The sequence below is a fragment of the Coenobita brevimanus genome, chromosome 60 (assembly GCF_032717465.1).
Source record: "Coenobita brevimanus isolate Jiangsu-jjx chromosome 60, ASM3271746v2, whole genome shotgun sequence".
Classification (NCBI taxonomy): Eukaryota; Metazoa; Arthropoda; class Malacostraca; order Decapoda; family Coenobitidae; genus Coenobita; species Coenobita brevimanus.
The window spans coordinates 5,198,278-5,218,863 of record NC_137013.1 but is presented as its reverse complement, the minus strand read 5'-3'; the positions used below and the strand labels follow the sequence as shown (position 1 = coordinate 5,218,863).

The following is a 20,586-nucleotide window of genomic DNA, read 5'->3' as shown; positions in this document are numbered from 1 at the left end:
CCCTCCCCCACTCCCACTTGTCTCCCTCATTCGCCTCTGCTTGTCTCCCTCCCCCACCCCCACTTGTCTCCCTCCCCATCCTCCCACCCATCCCCACCCCCACTTGACACGCTGCCAGCTGCCTGCCTGGCTGTCAGTTGCCCTGAAGCATCTCACAACACTGCATATCCCACCACCCTACATTCCTGCATGTGATGTTTGATGTCTCATTTTTTAGCAGTTGTATGGTTTATGAGGATACTACAATAACATTGTCTTTGGTGCTTCTAAGTAAAGTATATGAGAGTTTGGGTTTGGGCCTGGAATGCATCTCTGGCTTTTCTTCAGTATCTTGTGGGGAAAATTGCTTCGATATCCAACATACTCGCTGACTGAACACTTCCACCGGCATGCAACACTGCCAAAAATCGGGGTATGGGTGTATTTTTACTGTATATAGATTCTTTATTTTTCTAATTTATGCATATACTATGCTAGTAACAGTGAGTTCATGTTCTGTTCATTCTTGAATGCATATGTTACTGTAGAACAAACTTGCATGAACAGTTAGAGACCATAATGGATGCAGTAGCACGCAAAGTATTGTCAGAAATAAAATACAGTAAAATATGAGTACAATATAAATATTTACGAGACGGCGCACTGATGGAACGCTCCTGGCCTTCATTACGGTGTTAGTAATAGTGGTGTTGGTTTATGTACATATATCATTGTAGAACAAACACATGCAAACAAAGAGAGACTATAATAAATAAAATATTACAAAAAAATAATGAAGGTAAAGAAAAGAGTGTAAACATTTATGTAAACTGTCTATGTTTTTTTTTTTGCGTGTCATTTTACAGTCTGTTATGGTATTGGTAATGCTGGTATTCTATTCAGCCTTACATGCATATATCCTTATAGAAAAATCAACTGCTCACAATTTGATACTAGAATGAATAATGTAGCATGTAAAATAAGGTCAGAAATAAGAAGAGTACAGTGAGTCCTTGAAATATGAAAACCCGAAGTACGAATTTTCGATGGTACGAAATTGAATAAAATAGGACAAATTCCACAGTACGAAAATATGTCTCGATGATACAAAAATCGATACTCGATACGAAAGGACATGCAGAGATAGCCCGATTATCCAGACTGTATGATGTGAAGAAGTGCCTGAATAGTCTGAAATCACGATTAATCTGGCGGAAACAAAACACAAGTACCGTTAGATTGATTTATTTGCCGGTAAATGTACAATGAAAGACACAACTATCTTCCCAGTTCTGTCTGAAGAAAATTTACACCAGGTGAAATACAATGAAAACCCTGTTTTTACTAGTGCGTGTTTCAGATGGTTCGATTTTTCCACGCTGTATTTGTCAGACTTTGGGAAGATACTCGTGAATTTCATTGTACACTTGAAGCAGCAGAAAGACCTTACCAATTCAATTCATAATCTTCCAGCTTGTTTCTGTAATTTTCTGACAACTTTCAGTTTGGCAAATTACTTTTTCTTGCTGAAAAATTTCCTCCCCGTTATTATCGTCACTTTCCCCTACGATCATTTCCAGCGCAGTGGAAGAAACTCAACGTGCTCAAAGGTGGATATCGTTTCCCAATTTTCCAATTGGAGGTTAGGTTAGGTTAAAATTATTAGGTACAGATAAGCTCGGTTAGGCCAGGTTTAGGTAAACACTTAGGGAAGAACAGTCCTTTCCGCCATTATGTTAACGAAATAAACAAGAGTTGTCACACCAGACAGCTATAAATGATGGGGAAACAGATTTAATAAGAAACATTTACTGTATTTACCAACCCAGAAACAATCAGAAAAATATAACAGACTATCAGGAAGAACTGATTTGGTAAGGTGCTTTTACTGCTTAAAGTAAAACGTATGTTTAGCCCCCTCAATGGCTGTGGGTTCAGATATTTGCTTGCTCCCGTGGTCGGTCCTGGGACCATTTTTTCAAAGTTCTAAAATCAATTTCTTTTTCTTACATGTGTGAAAAGACTTGCTGGCACACCTGGCTTTTTTTTTTTTTTTTTTTTTTTTTTTTTTCCCCCTAAACCCATCCTGTGATTTGCTATGATTCGTGTAAGAATTAATAAAATGAGGATGCATGTTACATCAGCATGTAAACATCGGCGAAAACATCTGGGACGAAGTGAACTGTGAACGCCAGACTGCTTGAGGTGGTAGAGTAGGGTCGTGTAAACACACCAGTGACCCTCGTTCCCTTCCCATAATTGCTCGCAGTTTTTTTATAGCTCACCCTAACTCAACATCACTGACACCAGTACAGTAAGGCGTTGTTCAGAGTCAGCAACTATGAAAGCGATAATGGAATACATTGTTGTTTGTATCAGTCCTCTCTCTTTCACACATACACATAAGAACAAACAAGAGAATGAGCGGTAAATGTACACTAACTCTAAGGAGCAGAAATAACTGAGCTCAGTCGGTCCGAAATATATTGGGAAGGGTGATACCGAACGAAGAACGTGGAACTGAATGCTAACCTACGAGAACATGTGGAATGAAAGAGTAATTTTTTCTGATTAGCAAACATTTTTGTTCCATATCGTCTCTTAAAATTGTAAAACCCATAATCTTTCGTGTAAGCATACACCCAAAAGACCTTACCAATTCAGTTCATATTCCTCTAGGTTCTCTTCTATATTTTTCTGACTATTTTGAGGGTGGTAAATTATTTTCTCTTGCTGAAAGAAACTTACTCAAAATTAGGGCGCATGTAACATAAGCATGTAAACATCGCCAAATACATCTGGAGTGAAGAGAACGCCTGACTGATGGGATGGTAGAGTAGGGTCATGTACACACACCAGTGACCTTCATTCCCTTCCCGTAATTGTTCACAGTTTTTTATAATGCCCTAACTCAACGTCATTGACACCGAAACAGTGAAGTGTTGTTCAAGACCAGCACCTATGAAGGGGCTAATGGAATACTGTATGAAAAATTCAAAATGGGCGCAGTGCATAGCGTCGCACTCGCTTGCTGAGAGAAAACGAACTAACCCCTCTCTGGTAAACAAATTTTTGCTCACTTCTCAGTTGAGTCCACGTCCCTCCTCTCCTCACAGCCTCGCTGTACGTGAGGATATTTTCGCAGCCCTTCACCTTTTCGTATTGTTTCGCCATGCCTCCCAAGCGCCTTGCATCATCTCCAGCATTGGGGGAGCCCGCTGCAAAGATGCAGCAGCACCGTACTGTAATTCTGGAAAGGAAATTGGAAATTATAAGACCCCATGGGGAGGGGCAGGGAGTCTCGGAGATTGGGCGTGCTTTAGGCCTTGCTGTTTCCACCATTGTGACTGTGACGAAGAAAAAGATGATGTACAAGAATATGGCCACCTCCTTCTCTACAGTTGTATACAGGTATTGTTTACTTCTTAATTTGGGGGGGTAAAGTTTGGGTGGGGGTCCGAGAGGGTCCTGGGACGCATCCCTCCATTTATATGTATATTTCAATGGGGAAAATCGTTCCGATATACGAAATTTCGAATTACGAAAGTTTTTTTTTTGGTCCCTATCCCTTTCGTATATCAAGGACTCACTGTATAAACATTTGCGAGTAACTGCCTGCTGCCTGGCAACCCTTGGCTGACCTTGTGGTGTAGCGAGGTACACGCGCAGGGCATGCCAAAGTGTTAAGTTCAGTATTGAATATATATAACTCCCTCTTTATCTGTACATTTCATACCTTTTTCCCACTCGTGTGTCTCATCTCAACTGCTGATGTGTTGGTCCGTCCTCCCTCCCCCTCCACCAAAACCACCTCTCACCAGCAGCAGCAATCATATTGCCAAGCCTGCGTAGGCTGTATCGGAAAATTCTTCTGCTGCTCTCTGGTTAGTTTATTCCCCCGTAACGGCTTCTGTTTTATTTGTCACTCATTCTTCGTCTGTCTTTCTTCTTATGCTTGGTTAGGTCTGTCTATGTTCTTTCAGCCTCCTTGCTAACCTGCCTCATCTTGTCTGACTGCCTCTGGGAGTCAGGTGTACAGTGAATGTATAGTGTACAGGACAGTATTGTACAGTGACATTTTATCATGCCTGTTACAGGTTTTAAGAGTTTTTCCATGCTTGAACAGTTGTACAGTATAGGTATAGGGTTTTATAGAGGGTTAGACTCCCTTTGGGGGTTTGGAGGGTGTTATGTCCCTGTCTGTCAATATGTCACCTTCTGACACCTCCTTGGCCACTGTACATTGAATAATTGAGAGTTTACTGTGTAATTTTATGTAAAGAGACTTATTTGCAGACAAAATGAATGTATATAAGTGATTGCTTAACTAACTGGTGTGATAATAAAAACTGTCCTAGGGTAATGTTTTCTTAGACGCTTATGTTTCCACAGGCAGGAATGCCTGGGAGAGTCATCGTATATCCTAGAGAGCTTGGAGGAGTTTGTGCTAGGACATTGTCGTGCAAAGCCAGAGCAACTGGATCCCCACCCACTACTGTTGTTTGGATCCTCAGGTGTTGGAAAAAGCTCCTTGGTGGACAAACTGGCTAATGCCCTTACTCATGACCCTCTAGGTTCAGGTCCCCTTGTACTGACCCCCAGCCCTGCCTGTTGTAAGCACACACCAGGGAATCTGTGGAACCAGCTTAGTAAGGATCTAGAGAGAGTGGCACCAAGATCCTTTAAAACGTATCCAGCAAAAGTTTTAGTCCAAGCTCTTAGAGAACGATCTGATGAGGTACTCTTCCTGGCTGATTGGAATGTTCACCGCTTGACTGATATCAAATGTGGGACCACTCATGGAACCTGGCTCATAACTCATTCTGGTGCACCAGAGGACCCACCCCCTCCCCACTACCTCGCTGTAGAGGAACTTACACCAACTCAGGTCAGTCCATATTAGTAATATAAAGACATTATGGCAAGTGTGGGAAGGAGGTGGAAGGAAACACAGTTGAAACAGAGGTGTGCTTTGTTCCCGAATAGTTTTGCCTGTGGCTTCTTCAGGGGTACTGAAAAACTCAAAGACTGCCTAAGCTTATATGTAGATGGCGGGGAATCGCCCCCTGCCAGCTGCCAGACAGTGCTGTCCTGTGTCTTGTCCCAGGTGTGCGACACTCAGTAGACGATCCTATCCCCAAGGGATATCGTTAAAGCAGCCGTTCCCTCCACGCGGTAACCACTTTAGCTGCTGTTTTTGACCATATCATGTCTCCTGTCCTTTGGTTAATGTTGGTTGTGTTGTACAAAGATTCCTCCACTTTTCTCTCTTGTTTGAGAGTCCATTCATTAATATTGAGGCATGCCTCAATACAGGTTTACCCTGGTTTAACAATGCCAGTGGTTAGGTAAAAACCCATCGTTAGGCGGGGTATCATATATCGGGGTAGATTTAACATATCAGGTAATGAGATGTGTTTTTCAGCCTTGGGTATCCCCCCTAGCCAAGTCCAAAACCCACCCAAATGAGTCCCAAAACAAGTTTAAAGCCAATCTAAATAACACCTGTAACTAACTCACTAAAACCAACAAATAAAATTTGAAAATTGTCAAATATTAGAGTGAGTTTTACGCCAGGTACCCCTTTTTTGGATAAGGGCTAAGGCGTTGCCCCTGGGTAGAGGACTTTGGTTTGGAGCGTGTAGCATTTTATGACCGGATGCCCTTCCTGATGTCTACCAATGACCCTTGGGTGGATTCGATCCTCCGACCCTTCGGTCAGAGCGGAGCGCTCTAACCCACTGAGCCACGGCTGCTAAACTTAGTAAACTGTACACCAAAATGACAATGTTCACCCTACCTATGGCTAAAACACATTAATCTGAGTCTGAAATAATTTATAAATCAACCTGAACACACAATTTTAGTCTAAAATGTCATCAAAATTGGTAAAAAAAAATAAAAAAATAAAAACTAATTGTTAAACTGGGGTTTGGCCATTGTTAAGCGGGGTATGGTGGTATTTCTACCCCCTTCTTTAAGCTTGGGTATTGCATCTAAGGGTATTGTATATTGAGGTATACCTATATTAAAGAAAGGACTTTCAAAACAGCAGAGAACATTGGCAGAATCTTTGTGCATCACAACCAGTAAAAACATTAACCAGAGGAAAGGAGACATGATATGGTAAAAAAAGCAGGTAAGGTGGTTGCCTCGTGGAGGGAGCTGCACCTTCGTGATACCCCTGGGGGATGGGATCGTCTAGTGCAGTGATTCTCAAACTATGGGACATGACCCAAAAAAAAGTCGCAAGAGGAATTTTGATGGGTCGCAGGGACATTGAATAGGCCTAATTCTTTCAGTGTATTTTATTTAACTGAAATAGTAATTATCCTTATTACACTATTGGCATGTTCATGATAACTACGATGTTGTCTCTCTCTCTCTCTCTGCCCTGTGGGTTGTGAAGTCTTGAAATATTCCAAATAGAGTTTATCTATCTATCTATATATTGCCAGACGCCTCAATCCCGTTTGGGGTGGCCACAAGCAAATCGCCTCCACGTCGCCCTGTCCCCCGCCATTTCACTGCCCTGCTCCCAATTCACACCCCCCTCTCTCATATACCTCTCCACCCCATCCCTCCATCTCATCCTCGGCCTCCCCCCTCCCTCTTCCCCCCTCCACCTCACTCACATACACTCTCTTTGTCAGTCTCTCACCCTCCATCCTCTCCACATGGCCAAACCACCTCAGTGGTTCCTCATAATGCCTATCACATCCACATCCACACCACAACGCTCCTTTATATCCTCATTCGTCAGCCTGTCTCTCCATGTGACTCCACAGGCTCCTCTTAACCCTTTAACCGCGGGTGTCATTCCAGAATGACGTTGCAAAAACTGGACCAAACCGCGGGTGTCATTCTCGAATGTTTGTGAATATTTTGAATACCCCGCGTTTTTTCCGTGCGCCAATTGTTTCAAGGGAGAGTAGCTATTAAGTTCTTTCACTCCAGCCGACCCCCACCTCCCTCTTCCCCCCCCTGGGGCCCCACCTCCCACCCCCTGGGCCCCCCACCCCACCCCTGACCAAGCGCGCATCAGTATCTGTCCAGCTGTGTGAGTGACAATACATGTTGATGTGGCAGTGAAGTGCAGGCAATTACAGTGCCTTTTACCTGTCTCAGTGAACACAGAGTGGGTGTTTATCGTATGTGCAGTGTTCATATATGTTTATAGTATTATTATCAGAATGTGATTGGCATTTGGTAATGGTGTGTGAGCGAAAAATAGTGATTACAACACCGCTGATGTGGCAGTGAAGTGCAGGCAATTACAGTGCCTTTTACCTGCCTCAGTGAACACAGAGTGGGTGTTTATCGTATGTGCAGTGTTCATATATGTTTATAGTATTATTATCAGAATGAGGTTGGCATTTGGTAATGGTGTGTGAGCGAAAAATAGTGATTACAACACCGCTGATGTGGCAGTGAAGTGCAGGTAATTACAGTGCCTTTTACCTGCCTCAGTGAACACAGAGTGGGTGTTTATCGTATGTGCAGTGTTCATATATGTTTATAGTATTATTATCAGAATGAGGTTGGCATTTGGTAATGGTGTATGAGCGAAGATAATGATGTGTGAGCGAAAAATAGTGATTTTACACCCCTCACTTCTAACGGCACTGCCTGTCCTGTGAAAGTCAACAAAGTCATGAAATTTACATCAATGGAAAGCTGAAGGTTAGTACTTTCTAATGGTACCTTATTTTTTTCTCTAGCTTTATTCTGTGCAGAGTTATTAAGGTTTAAAGGTTTGTTTACATTTGGCTGAAACCCCCGCGGGAGAGGACAGTCAGACCAAAACAATACCCGCGGTTAAAGGGTTAAATAACTCATTTCCACTGCTCTTACTATTGACTTGTGTCCTTCTAACAACGTCCAGGCTTCACTTCCATACGTTAGAGTTGGTATCACAATACTGTCATGTAGTAACTTTTTCACTTCCATGCTTACTTCCCTGTTTCTTATCACTGCTTTCAAAGAACCAGCAAACTTTCTTCCCTGCTGTACCCTTTCAAGCACTTCACCCTCCAAACCTCCATCCTTACTCATCACACTACCCAAGTACTTAACCCCTTAACCGCGGGTGTCATTCCAGAATGACGGCGACAAAACTGGACCAAACCGCGGGTGGCATTCTGGAATGATCGTGGATATTTTGAACACTGCGCGTTTTCCCGGCGCGCAAATATTCTCACGCAAGAGTAGCTGTCGAGTTCTTTCACGCCAGCCATCCCACACCTCCCTCCTCCAACCCCGAGGGGACCCCCCCCCACCCCTGCCCTGACCCGCGTCAGTCAGTATCTGTCCAGCTCTGTGCGTGATAATGGCGCTCCGTCCCGACTCATCGTCGCTCGCTTCCTCCTCTACAATGTTTAGTGCTAGTGTTCCCTCTACCTCTACACCGGTAAAGGAACTGCCGACGGCGAGGCAGAAGGGGTTGAGCACTCCTGAAATTAGAACTGAGCTGGACAAAACAGTAAGTACTACTCTTGATTGTGGCAGTGAAAGTGACACACTCACAGCAAGCAGTGATGATTTGGCAGTGATTGGTGGTGAACCATTTTCCATTGATAGTGACAGTGATGAAAGTGATCGTGTTGATTCCCCCCCACCACCCCCAACTTACTCTGGGAAAGGAAAGGCTCCTATGGGCAAATCTGGTATTGCACGTGGCAAGGGAGTGAAAGCGCAGGCTCCCGTCTCCACACCAGGCCCTAGTACGCATTTCCCATCAATTTCCCGTTCCCCTAGCCCAATTGCCCTCACATCATCATCATCATCATCATCTGTCGTGCCCTCTCCTCAGTCTACATCATCTGAGAGTGCAATTACCAAAGCCTGCAAAGCGAGGGAAGGCAGGCCGTGCAGGCAGGCCTAGAACAAAGGGGATGCGTGGCAGTTGGAGGGCAAAGCTGGGCGATAAAGCGAGGCGATAAGCGAGGTGATAAGCGGGGTAGAAAGGGTCAAGTTTCACCACGCACCAGGTCAGAAACCCCCCCGCCTGCCCCCGCTCAGTTCCCTCACCCGCGCCACCCCCCACTCACCGCCCCCGCACTCACCCCCTCCCTGTTGCCTCCTGCCTCACCCACCTCCCGCTTGCCTCCTGCCTCACCTCCTGCCTCACCCATTGCCTCTACATCAGCTCCTTCTCACGGGAAACGAGTGGAATGCAACCTGCCCCTGCCACTGGAACCACGCACAGGGCAAGTTGATGCATTTGTTTGGACTGACGGTGGAGATTTCCAGCCACACAATCCACCGTTTGATATGACAAATGCTGGAATACAGCCTGCCTTCCCATGCAACGCAGGTGATGAGTTTGTTGATTACTTCCTGGCCTTCCTTGATGATGAAATTGTGCAGCATGTCAGCGATGAGACCAATAGGTATGCAACTCAGTGTGCAGCACAAGGGCTGGGACCTATTGGCTCGCCAAAGCAAGTGTCGTGGTTGCCTGTCGGGATCAGAGAGCTGTATGTTTTTTGCACTCATGTTTTTGATGCCCCATATAAAGAGACATGAGTTGGAGGAGTACTGGCTCGTGGATGACATAACTACTATCCCCATATTCGGAAAGTATATGTCACGGGATCGGTTCCGACAGCTGCTTGGATACCTGCACTTAAGCTGATAATGACAACCCGTCCCAAACTGACCCTTTGTGGAAAGTGAGGGATTTCCTCAACAAGATTAGGGATCGATTTATGCGATTTTCAGGCCTATGCAGAAAGTCGTCATAGACGAGTCCCTGGTATTGTTCAGAGGGACGTCTCAAATTCAGGCAGTACATCCCCAGCAAACGCCACCGCTTTGGGATAAAGTTCTTTGTGCTGTGTGACTGTGAGACGGGGTATATAATGGATTTTGTCATTTACTCGGCTAGCACAATGGATGTGAACAGGAAAGACCCCCTTGGCTTCTCTGGCTCCGTTGTAAAAGTGCTGATGGAGAGGTATTTTGGTGGTAATCATGTGCTGTACACAGACAATTATTACACAGCACCGAAACTCTCCAAATACCTTGCTGAACACGGCATTGGCACTGTTGGCACTGTACGGAGCTATAGGAAAGAGTGGCCTAGTTTCCCCGAAGCATCATCATCATCCAGGGGGAGATGTTCACCTGAAGAAGTCAGACAAGCTTCTTGCGATCAGGTGGCATGACAAGAAGGTTGTCAATATGATCAGCACCATCCACAAGGGGAAATGAAGAGAACTGGGAAGGTCAGCTACAGGACGGGAGAGCCAATCATGAAGCCTGATGCCGTCATTGATTATAATGTAAATATGAGACTCGTTGATAAGTCTGATATGATGATTGGCGAAATAGACTGTCTCAGGAGAAACACCCGATGGTACAGGAAGGCTTGCCTGCACATGCTCGATATGTGCATGCTCAATGCCTTCATTCTTTACAAGACACAAGTCGGGGGCATAAGGCAACCATCACTGAGACAGTTTTCCAAGACTGTCGTGCAGCAGCTACTTGAACGATTTGGTCAGGTGACGGCATTGATCCCGAGGCGACACTCTGACACACAACCTGACCGTCTTGAGTGCCGCAATTACATGAGCCGGCACCAGCTTGTGAAATTGCCTCCTAAAGCAGGCGGCAGGTTGTCACAGGGCCGCTGCAGAGTATGTTCAACCACCACCCGAAGGCCTGCGACGAGAAAAATGAGCACACACCAGTGCCTTGAATGCCAAGTCGCTCTATGTGTAACTCCGTGCTTTGCCGAGTACCACTCTCTGAGTAAATACTGAAAGTGACAGTGATATATGGGGGGGCGGGGGGGGCGTGCTTTGCCAATAATTGTATAATGGATAATGTAGTAATAAGGGATATTTTGCCTAGAAAATAAAGGAAATATTGGCCAGTATAATAAGTGATATTGTAATAAGAGAATCTGCGGCACTTGTGGAATTCTGCGGCACTTATGTAATTCTGTGATGCGCCAGTGACGCAATATAGTAATAAGTGCATTGTAAATATAATGTACATTGCCCATATTATATGTAAAATAATATTAGAAGTTAGAAAGAATGAAAAGATCGCATGAAACGTCAGTGAGGGGGGGCCGCCGCAGTGAAGTGAGGCGCAGCCGCAGTGAAGAGCGGGCGCCTTTTACCTACCTCAGTGAACACAGAGTGGGTGTTTATCGTATGTACAGTGTTCATATATGTTTATATTACTATTATGAGAGAGTGGTTGGCATTTGGTACTGGTGTGTGGGGCGTAAAATAGTTATTTCACACCCCTCACTTCTAACGGCTCTCCCCGTCCTGTGAAAGTCAACGAAGTCATGAAACCTACATCAATGGAAAGCTGAAGGTTTGTACTTTCTAATGGTACCTTATTTTTTTCTCTAGCTTTATTCTGTGCAGAGTTATTAAGGTTTAAAGGTTTGTTTACATTTGGCTGAAACCCCCGCGGGAGAGGACAGTCAGACCAAAACAATACCCGCGGTTAAGGGGTTAAACGTACTCACATTTTCCAATTCCTCACCATCCAATCTTGCTGTACATTCACTGACTTCACCTCTCTCAAAGACCATCACTTTACTCTTCCCTACATTCACATTTAGATTCCGTTTCTTACACACTCTCCCAAACTCATCCACCAAGCCTTGCAGCTCCCCTTCGTCTTCACTCAACAACACAGTATCATCTGCAAACAACAGTACAGGGAGTTTCCAAACACTATCCTCTCTCACCAGGGCCACTCCAACATCCACTACCCTACCTTGTACCTCTTTTATTACCCCATCCATGTACAGATTGAACAACCATGGAGACATGACATCCCTGTTTCAACCCAACCTTCAAAGAGAAAAATTCACTTAGTTCTTCACCATCCACATGCACTGCAGCCTTAGCACCATCATACATACTCTTCACAGCATTCAACAACTTCCCATCTACTCCATATATTCGTAATACTTTCCAAATAGGGTCACACACACTAAAAAGTTTGAGAACCGCTGGTCTAGTGAGTGACGCACACCTGGGACAGGACACAGGATGGCATTGTCTGGCAGCTGGCAGAGGGCGATTCCCCATCACTTGCATAGAAGCTCAACCTGTCCGTAAGTTTTTCAGTACCCTTGAAGAAGCCACAGGCGAAACTAGTCGGGAATGAAGCTCAACTCATTTTAACCCGTGTTTCCTTCCATGTTCTTCCATTATTAATAATATTACCCTGTATTACATCAGCCCTAACTAACATGAGATTATTATAGCACTCATTACTAGTATGAAACAACATTACAATGGCCCTCTGTAACATGTACAGTTTCTCAGTTCATACTAATGTGAAACAGCAATGTAGCAGTTCTCACTAACATGACACGGTATTACAACAGTCCTCACAAACATGACTGTTACAACAGTCCCCACTAACTTGACACAGTATTACAACACTCCTCACAAGCATGACACAGTGTTACAAAAATCCTCACTAACATGGCACAATAGCAGAGGACAGTCCTCAGAAATATGACTCACAAAATAAGCCAGTCCCCATTGCCAACATTGAACCTCCACATCAGGACTTATTATCCTGCTAGTTTTGTAAAAACTCAAAAGGAAAAATATTAATTTTTTGCTGTGACAAAATGGAGAGCCACATTTATTTACCATATTTTTCACTTGCAGTATTTAGTGGTAAAGACCTTGTTGTAAACAATGTTTTGGAAAGTCACTGTAGATAGCTAATGCAGATTTGTCATGCAGGTGGAGCAGATGCTGTTGTCCCTGAACCCAGACCCTGATCAGCATGCCATGGTGGTGGAATCATACCGGACATGTCATTTTCGGGGTGTGCTTACCCGGCCTGATATTGTGTGTGTGTTCTCTGAGCTGAGATGTACAGGCAATGTGCCCTTGTGTCAGATGCTGGAATGTTATGTGGCTGCCCGTGTACCTAGCACAACTGCAGCTCAGGATGGCCTCAGTAGGCTTGGCAAATTGGCCTTTGAGATGATTCAGTCAAACAGAGGGAAATATTATTCTCAGCAGAAAATTAGCCAGGTGCCGCATGAGGTTCGTGATCCTCTAATGGTGCAGGAGGATGGTGGAATTACCTTTAGATATTGTGTTGTGGAGGATTACTTGGCAGCCCTTTATGTTGTATCATCACCTGAAAGGGCATGCCGCATATGGCTGGATCAGTGTCCTCTCTTTAAGCGAGTTTTCAGGTTTGTGTCATGGTATTGGTTCAATAATACTGATAACATCCAAGCAATACTACCTTTTATGAAGGGTTATCTCATGCGTTTCCTAGATATTCCTGCCGCCCTACAACAAGAGAACATGGAAGTGGATGAAAGTGAAAATGAGGACAATAGCAATAGGAAGCGTAGTGGTATGGGTGGTAATGGTAAAAAGGGTAGGGAGCCTGTAACAGAAAAAGAGTCCAGGAAGAATAGTTTAAGTAAGTGGCCATTCCTAATGAGGCTGGCAGAAGACTGTAGGTTTCAACCAGATGTGTTGAATCTGCTAGCAGAATTAGTATCACACAAAACCACTTGGCATTTTAAGTGTCGAGCATTGAATGACAGTGTAGTGGAGAAGCTGTCTAAAGTATTATCGCTGGTGGTGCCTTCCAAACCAATCGTTATCAAGCTGGAGACTGGCTGCAACTCATCTTTAATCACAAGGGTTTGGGAGTTGCTCAATTCTTTGCCGTCTCTACATTCTTATGCCACTGTTGAGTTTACTATCATTCATGCAGAGGATCGCCCACTGCAGTATAGAAGGAAATTAATGGCCCTGGCCCAGAGCATAGCCAGAGCCGGCCATGCCAGTGGTGGAAATCTTACGGTGACTAAATACGTGGGTCCCCTGGTCTGTTCAGATACCCCTCAATTCTTGCGTTGTCCTAGCATGCAAGGGCTGAAGGTGTTAGATGTGAGAGTTTGTGATAAAACATCCTTGGCTGAGTTATTTGCCTGCCAGGGGCTCTTATCTCTTTGTTACATGGCTATTAAAGTCACCTTGAAAGTAGAAGAGCAGGCAGCAACAACCGGACCTAGGATGAAAGTGCCCTGGTTAGACACAGCCCCTCTTTATCTTACTATCCAGTATTTCTCCGGAATACAAAATCTTCTTGATCTTCTAGATGCACCTGAGTGCCTCACCTATCTTAGCCTTCGCAACATTTACATTTGCCAAAAATTCCAGCTTGATCTATCTAAATTCACTGGTCTTTCCTGTCTCTTTTTATGGTTTGAGTCAGGGAAGTTAGAGTCACTCCCATCTCTTCATTTGCCTGGCAGTACATTAACAAGGAACTCTGAGATGGCTGAGGAAAGTGAGAAAGATGAAAAAATTGATGGGCAGCTGCAGTACAGGGAATGGGCCCTTAAACTGAATCATGGTCTTAAAATACCTCGTAGCCTCCAGCGCCTTATGCTGCGCAGTGCTGGCTTCATAGACGACTCTAATCACTTTCTTTTGGACCATTATTGGCGAGAATATGGGGTGTGGCGTCTCCTTTTGCTGGACACAAACCTAAGTGTTAGAGGAGCCACTGCATTACTCAGGAGCTACATTAAACTTTCCAGCAACCAGCAGCTGGTCCAAGATCTCAAACGTATGTGTATGATGAATGATACTACAAAAACTGACCTGCTGCACAAACAGCCACGCTTGACCAAAGAGGAAAGGGAAAGCATTAAAAAGGCAGAAAAAGGTCGAGAGCTGGGACAGGAACTGGTAGTAACAAGTGAAAGCACTAGCTGTGACTTTTGCTTTGCTGCCCCATGTATCTGTAAGGAAATGAATCTTGAAGAATACTGTAAAAAAATGGATGCTGTGGTGGAGCTAATCAAAGAGACTCACAGTTACTCAGGCCACAGCTTCTGCTTCTCCTCTCCTGTATTGAAAATGCGACGAGATGTTTGTGGTGACCTGCGTGTGTGTTGTGTATTAACACGTTTAAATGACCTTGCAGTAACCCAGCCTCAAGAACATAGATGGTTGACTGTTCTCCTGGACATACTTGGTCTGGCCCAGTTTATCAGCTTGGAGAAAACACAATTGACCCAGCGTGGAATCATGGCCTTAGTTGAGAGAATTTGGGCTAGCAAGGAAAGCCTGAAGGCTCCTGAGCCCTTTTCACTGGTTGTTTCTTCAGTTTTGCACCCCACAGGTCATGATAAAACCTCGCACAGTCATCTTGTTAGTTTCTTAAGGAAGAGTGCAAACATTGTTCAGTTTTACTTCAGGTGCTGTTGCAGTAAGATCTGTCAACACTACCTCAAGAAAGCTTACAATGGTGCCATTTACCTCAATAATGAAATGCTCTGTGCTCCTCCACCTCTTCAAAATAGTTCTACATGAGTACATGTCTTAAAATATCAGTACATGGTATTAATTTTATTAAGTAGCACCATATGCAATACTCTTAGTAGGACAGATAAGGTACTCCTATGTGTAAAGTTCTAGGACATGGTTATTAGAATGATGCTAGCTGATTCTTCTCATACTGTAACATTCTTGGAGATAGTGAAGAAGGTGCACTACTTAAATATTTCCATGTGTTTCATCACCATCATCCCAGTTCTTATTTCCATAAAATGATGGGGTGAGATAAGATTCACATACACAGGAAGCAGATAGATAAAAATAGAACTATGAACAGCATACCCAGCAAAATGGGCCACACAGCCATTCACACATCATTCAAGTGTTCAGAATCTTGGCTTCACATTACAAGCTTAAGCATCTGCACTGTTTTTTATTAATTACCTCCGCCAACGAAGTTGGAAGAAGTTATGTATTTGCCTATGTTGGTCTGTTTGTCTGGACAATATCTCCAAAAGTTCACGATGAATTTCAGTGAAATTTGGTGGAAGGGTGGGCCTTGGGCCAAGAAGGAATTGATTGAATTTATCAATTTGGAGGCAGAGCCGGATCAGGATCCGGAGTATCCCGCACAATATCTCCAAAAGTTCTCAATGGATTTCAATGAAGTTTTGTGGAAGGGTGGACCATGGGCCAAGAAAGAATTGATTAAATTTGGGGACAGATGCAGGTATGGATCTGGATCTTATGTATCCCACACAATATCCCCCAAAGTTCTCAATGAATTTCAATAAAATTATGTGGAAAAGTTGGCAGTGGGTCAAGAAACAATTGATTAAATTTGGGGGCGGATCCAGACCCTATGTATTCCACAAAATATCTCCACAGATCCGGATCCTTTTTAATGGCAGTGGCATTGATGGAGATATGCGCTCTCTGAATGTTTTCTAGCTTATTTATATGTGTGCATCACATACACATTCAGTATATTCTGTCAAATTGCTTGTGTCAGAGGGGGGGCAGGTAGACTCTCTTTCATGTGCGTTTCCATACATAATTCATCCATGTATTTCAGTCTTCTGTCAGTTGAGGCTCCAGCCTTTCCTATCATTTTGCATTGACATGGGGATATACAGTAGTGACCCCGATGCTGAAAACATGTTTCAAGAATCCTTATGGCTGGTACATAAAACTGAGATAACAGAGTCCTTGTTATGTATTGTCTTTCAATATTTTTCTTTTTATATGTAATTACGTGTCAACAAGTGGGTTGGTGGAGGGTTGGTGCCCCTCCCTGTAAAACAACTAACTCAGTGTCAAATGGCCACCCTTTGCAGAATTGTGGTGTCTGGCAATAGATAGATAGATAGATAAAAATTGTCCACAGTAATTTTCAGAAAATTTGCTTATTAGGGTTCCATTGCTACCCATAAAACCAAATAGCCAATTCTCACAAATTTGCAGAACCATTTGTGTGGGAAGTTGTAATATTTTGGAACACGTTACCAGCATAGCATAGCCGTAACAAAAAGTTATTATACTTTCTGGCTACGGTTTCCTTTTGTTCTTATACATATTCCAACAGAACCATGCTTAAGATCTCTTCAAGCATTATGTACATGGGAAGCAGATTTGGGGGGCACTCACCATCCACTCACTCGATGTAGAGCTGCTCTCAGGTTTCTGCCCTTTCCTCTCCTCTATATTTCTTTCCTTCCATCCTCTTCTGTCTTTCTTCATTCTTTCCTTGTCCTTCTGCCTACAGGTGACTCTACACTTCCTCTTCTGTCTTTCTTTCCTTCATTCTTTCCTCTTCCTTTTGCCTCTGGGTGACTCTACACTGAGTGACAAGCCACATGGTTTCCTGTACACCAAAAACCATTTACTACGCTGGGTGGTAAATATATAACCAAATTTTGGCCCCTGGTGATTTAGTAGGTAATTACGGCGCTCCAATTGGATTGAGCTAGTGAAGGTTTATATCCAAGGGATGGTTGGGGTTTATTGCTCACGTAATGCCACTCAGGGATGAGTGAGGCTGGTCACTCTCATCTTAAATGTCGGGACCAACTTGCCTAGCCCCGGGCTCCTACACCTCTCCTGGGGCAACATAGGGTTGGATGATGGATGGATGGCTGTAATGATACGATGCATATAGTAGTTAGTCTTAGTTTTAAATGGTTCAGTTGTTTTATTATCAGTGCGCTTGTAAAGTAATACCTTCGTAGAAACCTTCTCATGATTCATTTTAAAGTTGTTTTGAAATCAGAAAATATGTACTGTATTATCATTATTATCCATTCCATCCATCATCCAATCCTGTGTTGCCCCATGAGGAGTGTAAGAGCCTGGGGCGAGGCAAGGTGGTCCTGATATTTAAAATGAGAGTGAATCATTGTTGTTGTTGTTGTTGTTGTTATTATTATTATTATTATTATTATTATTATTATCATTATTATTATCATCATCATCATTATTATTATTATTATTATTATTATTATTATTATTATTATCATTAGGTTTTGGTGATAGGTTGGGATGCTGCTCTTGGCCGCCTACCCTTTCCTCTCTTCTTTCCTTCCTTCCTCTTCTGTATTTCTTTCCTTCATTCTTTTTTCTTCTGTCTACAGGTGACTATTCACTTGAGTGGCAAGCCAAATTGTTTCCTGTACATCAGGAAAGTATTTACTACGATGCGTGGTAACCACATAGCCAAATTATGGCGCTTCTTGATGTAGTGGGTAATCAAGGCTCTCCAGTTGGATTGAACTGGTGCAGGTTTATATCCAAGGGATGGTTAGGATTCATTGCCCATGTAATGCCACTCAGGGATGAGTTAAGACTGGTCACTCTCATCTTAAAATGTCAGAACCAACTTTCCTAGCCCCAGGCTTCTATGCTTCTCATGGGTTCACACTGGATTAGATAATAAATGAATCTGTTATGTGCTTTCCAATCAAAGCATGTCTGTTTTGTAATTTTTCTAGTTGTTTTATAGTTGTTCCACTTAACCCATACTCGCCAGGCGTCGGTTGGGACCGACGCAAAATAGGTTGAGAGACGCCACTGGGTGTTGGTCAGAACCGCAATTGTTTTCACGCCGTGGTTTGAGGTGGCCGCCACTTGATCTTGTCACCAAAGGGTCGGGGTAGACTCCTGCCACCTGAGGCAAACATACCTGTCTTTGCCAGATGTGGGACGATGTTTTCTTACACCTCTCGTCCAATTCCGTTCCCACCTCATATGGACCCCTTGCCTCATCCACCCCTGCCAAGCCTCCTTCCAAGGATATTAGGAAAGTACTTAGTGATAGTGCCATAGGGCATGCCTTGGATGCATCTGTGTCTAGTTTTCTAGTAATGGAGAAGTTATCACGTTGAGAATGAATCCAAAGTCCTGGCTGTGCACACATGCACCACTACATCTTGCCATGATTGCTAAAAGTTAATCATATTCTCCATGTCGTTGCTCATGAACACAACCATCTACAGACCTGGGGATGCTTTTATTTGCAAGAAGAAGGGTTGGTGAGCAATATGGTCTTTAATTTGTTTCCTAAATGCTATAGTTTAGTAGATATTTAGGTTTGAAACAGTTTAGTAGATATTTAGGTTTGAAACCAAGCAATTTTGGGAAAAGTGCCCGTACTGAATGAACGACTACAGTAAAAATAGCCCAGTATCAAGGGGTTAAAGTAGCATTTTGACTGAATGCATCTTGACTTTGCATGTAGATTGACTGTACTGTCTGTTGCTGTAGTTATCATTTTAATTTATTTATATAACACTGTGTTTTTATATTTGCTTTTTGTGATCTTTATGATTACTACTGTAATCCCAGGATTATCTGGATGTCCATTACCTGCAAAATCCATTACCCACATGCAGTGATCTGGCTGTTTGAAACCATTCTTTGTCCTTTTTTCCATTTTATCCAGACAAAATGCATACGTCTGGGTGGAAATTTTGGCCGCATGAACATTTTCGTCCGGCCTGGCGGGAATAGCCCGGTGGTGCCACCCTGTCTGGCTGGGTATTTCACCCAGTGTCCGCTAGAGACCCCCTTGGCTGCTCTTAGTTCCCGTGCGGTGACATTGTAGTGAACAGCTCCTATCAGACAGTTGTTATGGCAGTGCATGTAGTGGATTTTGTGGTTGTTCCCTGCCTGCTTCAGGCCTTGCTGTTGCTTACATGCCTCTTCCTGGAGTGTATGATGGTGGCCCCTCCATCAGGGAAAAGGAAGAGGGTAGTGCTGGCTCTGGAGAAATGGGAAATCCTGGGTAAGATCAATGCGGGATTGTCAAATCGTGAGTGTTGACGATTTTATTCTAGCTTACTGTACTGTACCATGATTTTATTCTGTTTTACCGTGATTTTATTCCATTTTACCATTATGTTTTGTGTGCCTACTGCATTTTATTGTGTAGCCTTTTTTTTTTTTTTTTTTTCACTGCAGGGTATGGCCCTGCAGTGATGATTACTTGTCTGTGGTTGATGGATCTGCTTGACCATGGTAATTGCTTGGCTGTGGTTCATAGGTCAGCTTGACCACATTGAGCAGTGCTAAACAACAGGAAAACGTGTTGTATGATATACTGTAGTGGCCCTTTACACTGGCTTTCAAAGTAAGGTTATGTCTAAAAGGGGGTCAGAGGAGAAGTCCATTATCCAGATGGAGCCACATGCCTTTGGCTCTGTTACATCGGGTAATCGAGGAATTACTGTATTGGGGTATTCAGTGTCTTATTTTTTTTTGGGGGGTGGGGATTATAATACTTGTACTGTATTTCAGAAAGCCCTTGAAGTGCAAAGGCATGAACAAGAATCAGATATTTTATGATAATTTGTAGAGCATGTGATGGTGTAGAATTTATTTCAATATTTTGTATCTTTTCTTACAACACTGTGTAATATGGGATGTAGGCTGTTCACATCTGAACAGTTACTGTCTACACGTTCCATAATTGACCATAAAAATTAGAGCTTGGTTTATACCTCCATGCTCTGTGTTAACAGTGAAGCTTTCAGTGCCATAAAGCTTGTATTCTCAGCTCTGCTGTAGTCACAGTTTCTGTTTTAGCTTATATATGTGGTAAAAAAAAAAAAAAAAAAAAAATCAAATAGTTAAGCTTTAAATTTGTATATATTTAACCCATAACTATTTCTGTCACTATTGTTGAACAGTTTTATTAGGCTCAGGAAAATTTCTAGTTTTATGTAACCCAGGAAACCATATACTGTACTGTTTTTGATGGTAACTGTAACTTTTATAACTGGCAAATAGTGCCTGGTGGTCT

At 43.3% G+C, this 20,586-nt stretch overlaps 1 protein-coding gene across 1 annotated transcript in view; it reads left to right on the top strand.

Annotated features, from left to right (window-relative positions):
• Window positions 1-15,326, top strand: part of LOC145403136 (uncharacterized) — a 108,879-nt gene extending 93,553 nt beyond the window's left edge. Inside the window, exons 8-9 of the mRNA XM_080274962.1 lie at window positions 4,372-4,867; window positions 12,717-15,326. Coding sequence (XP_080131088.1) covers window positions 4,372-4,867; window positions 12,717-15,326 — 3,106 coding nt within the window. The remainder of the gene's footprint in view (window positions 1-4,371; window positions 4,868-12,716) is intronic.
• The last annotated feature ends 5,260 nt before the right edge of the window (window positions 15,327-20,586 follow it).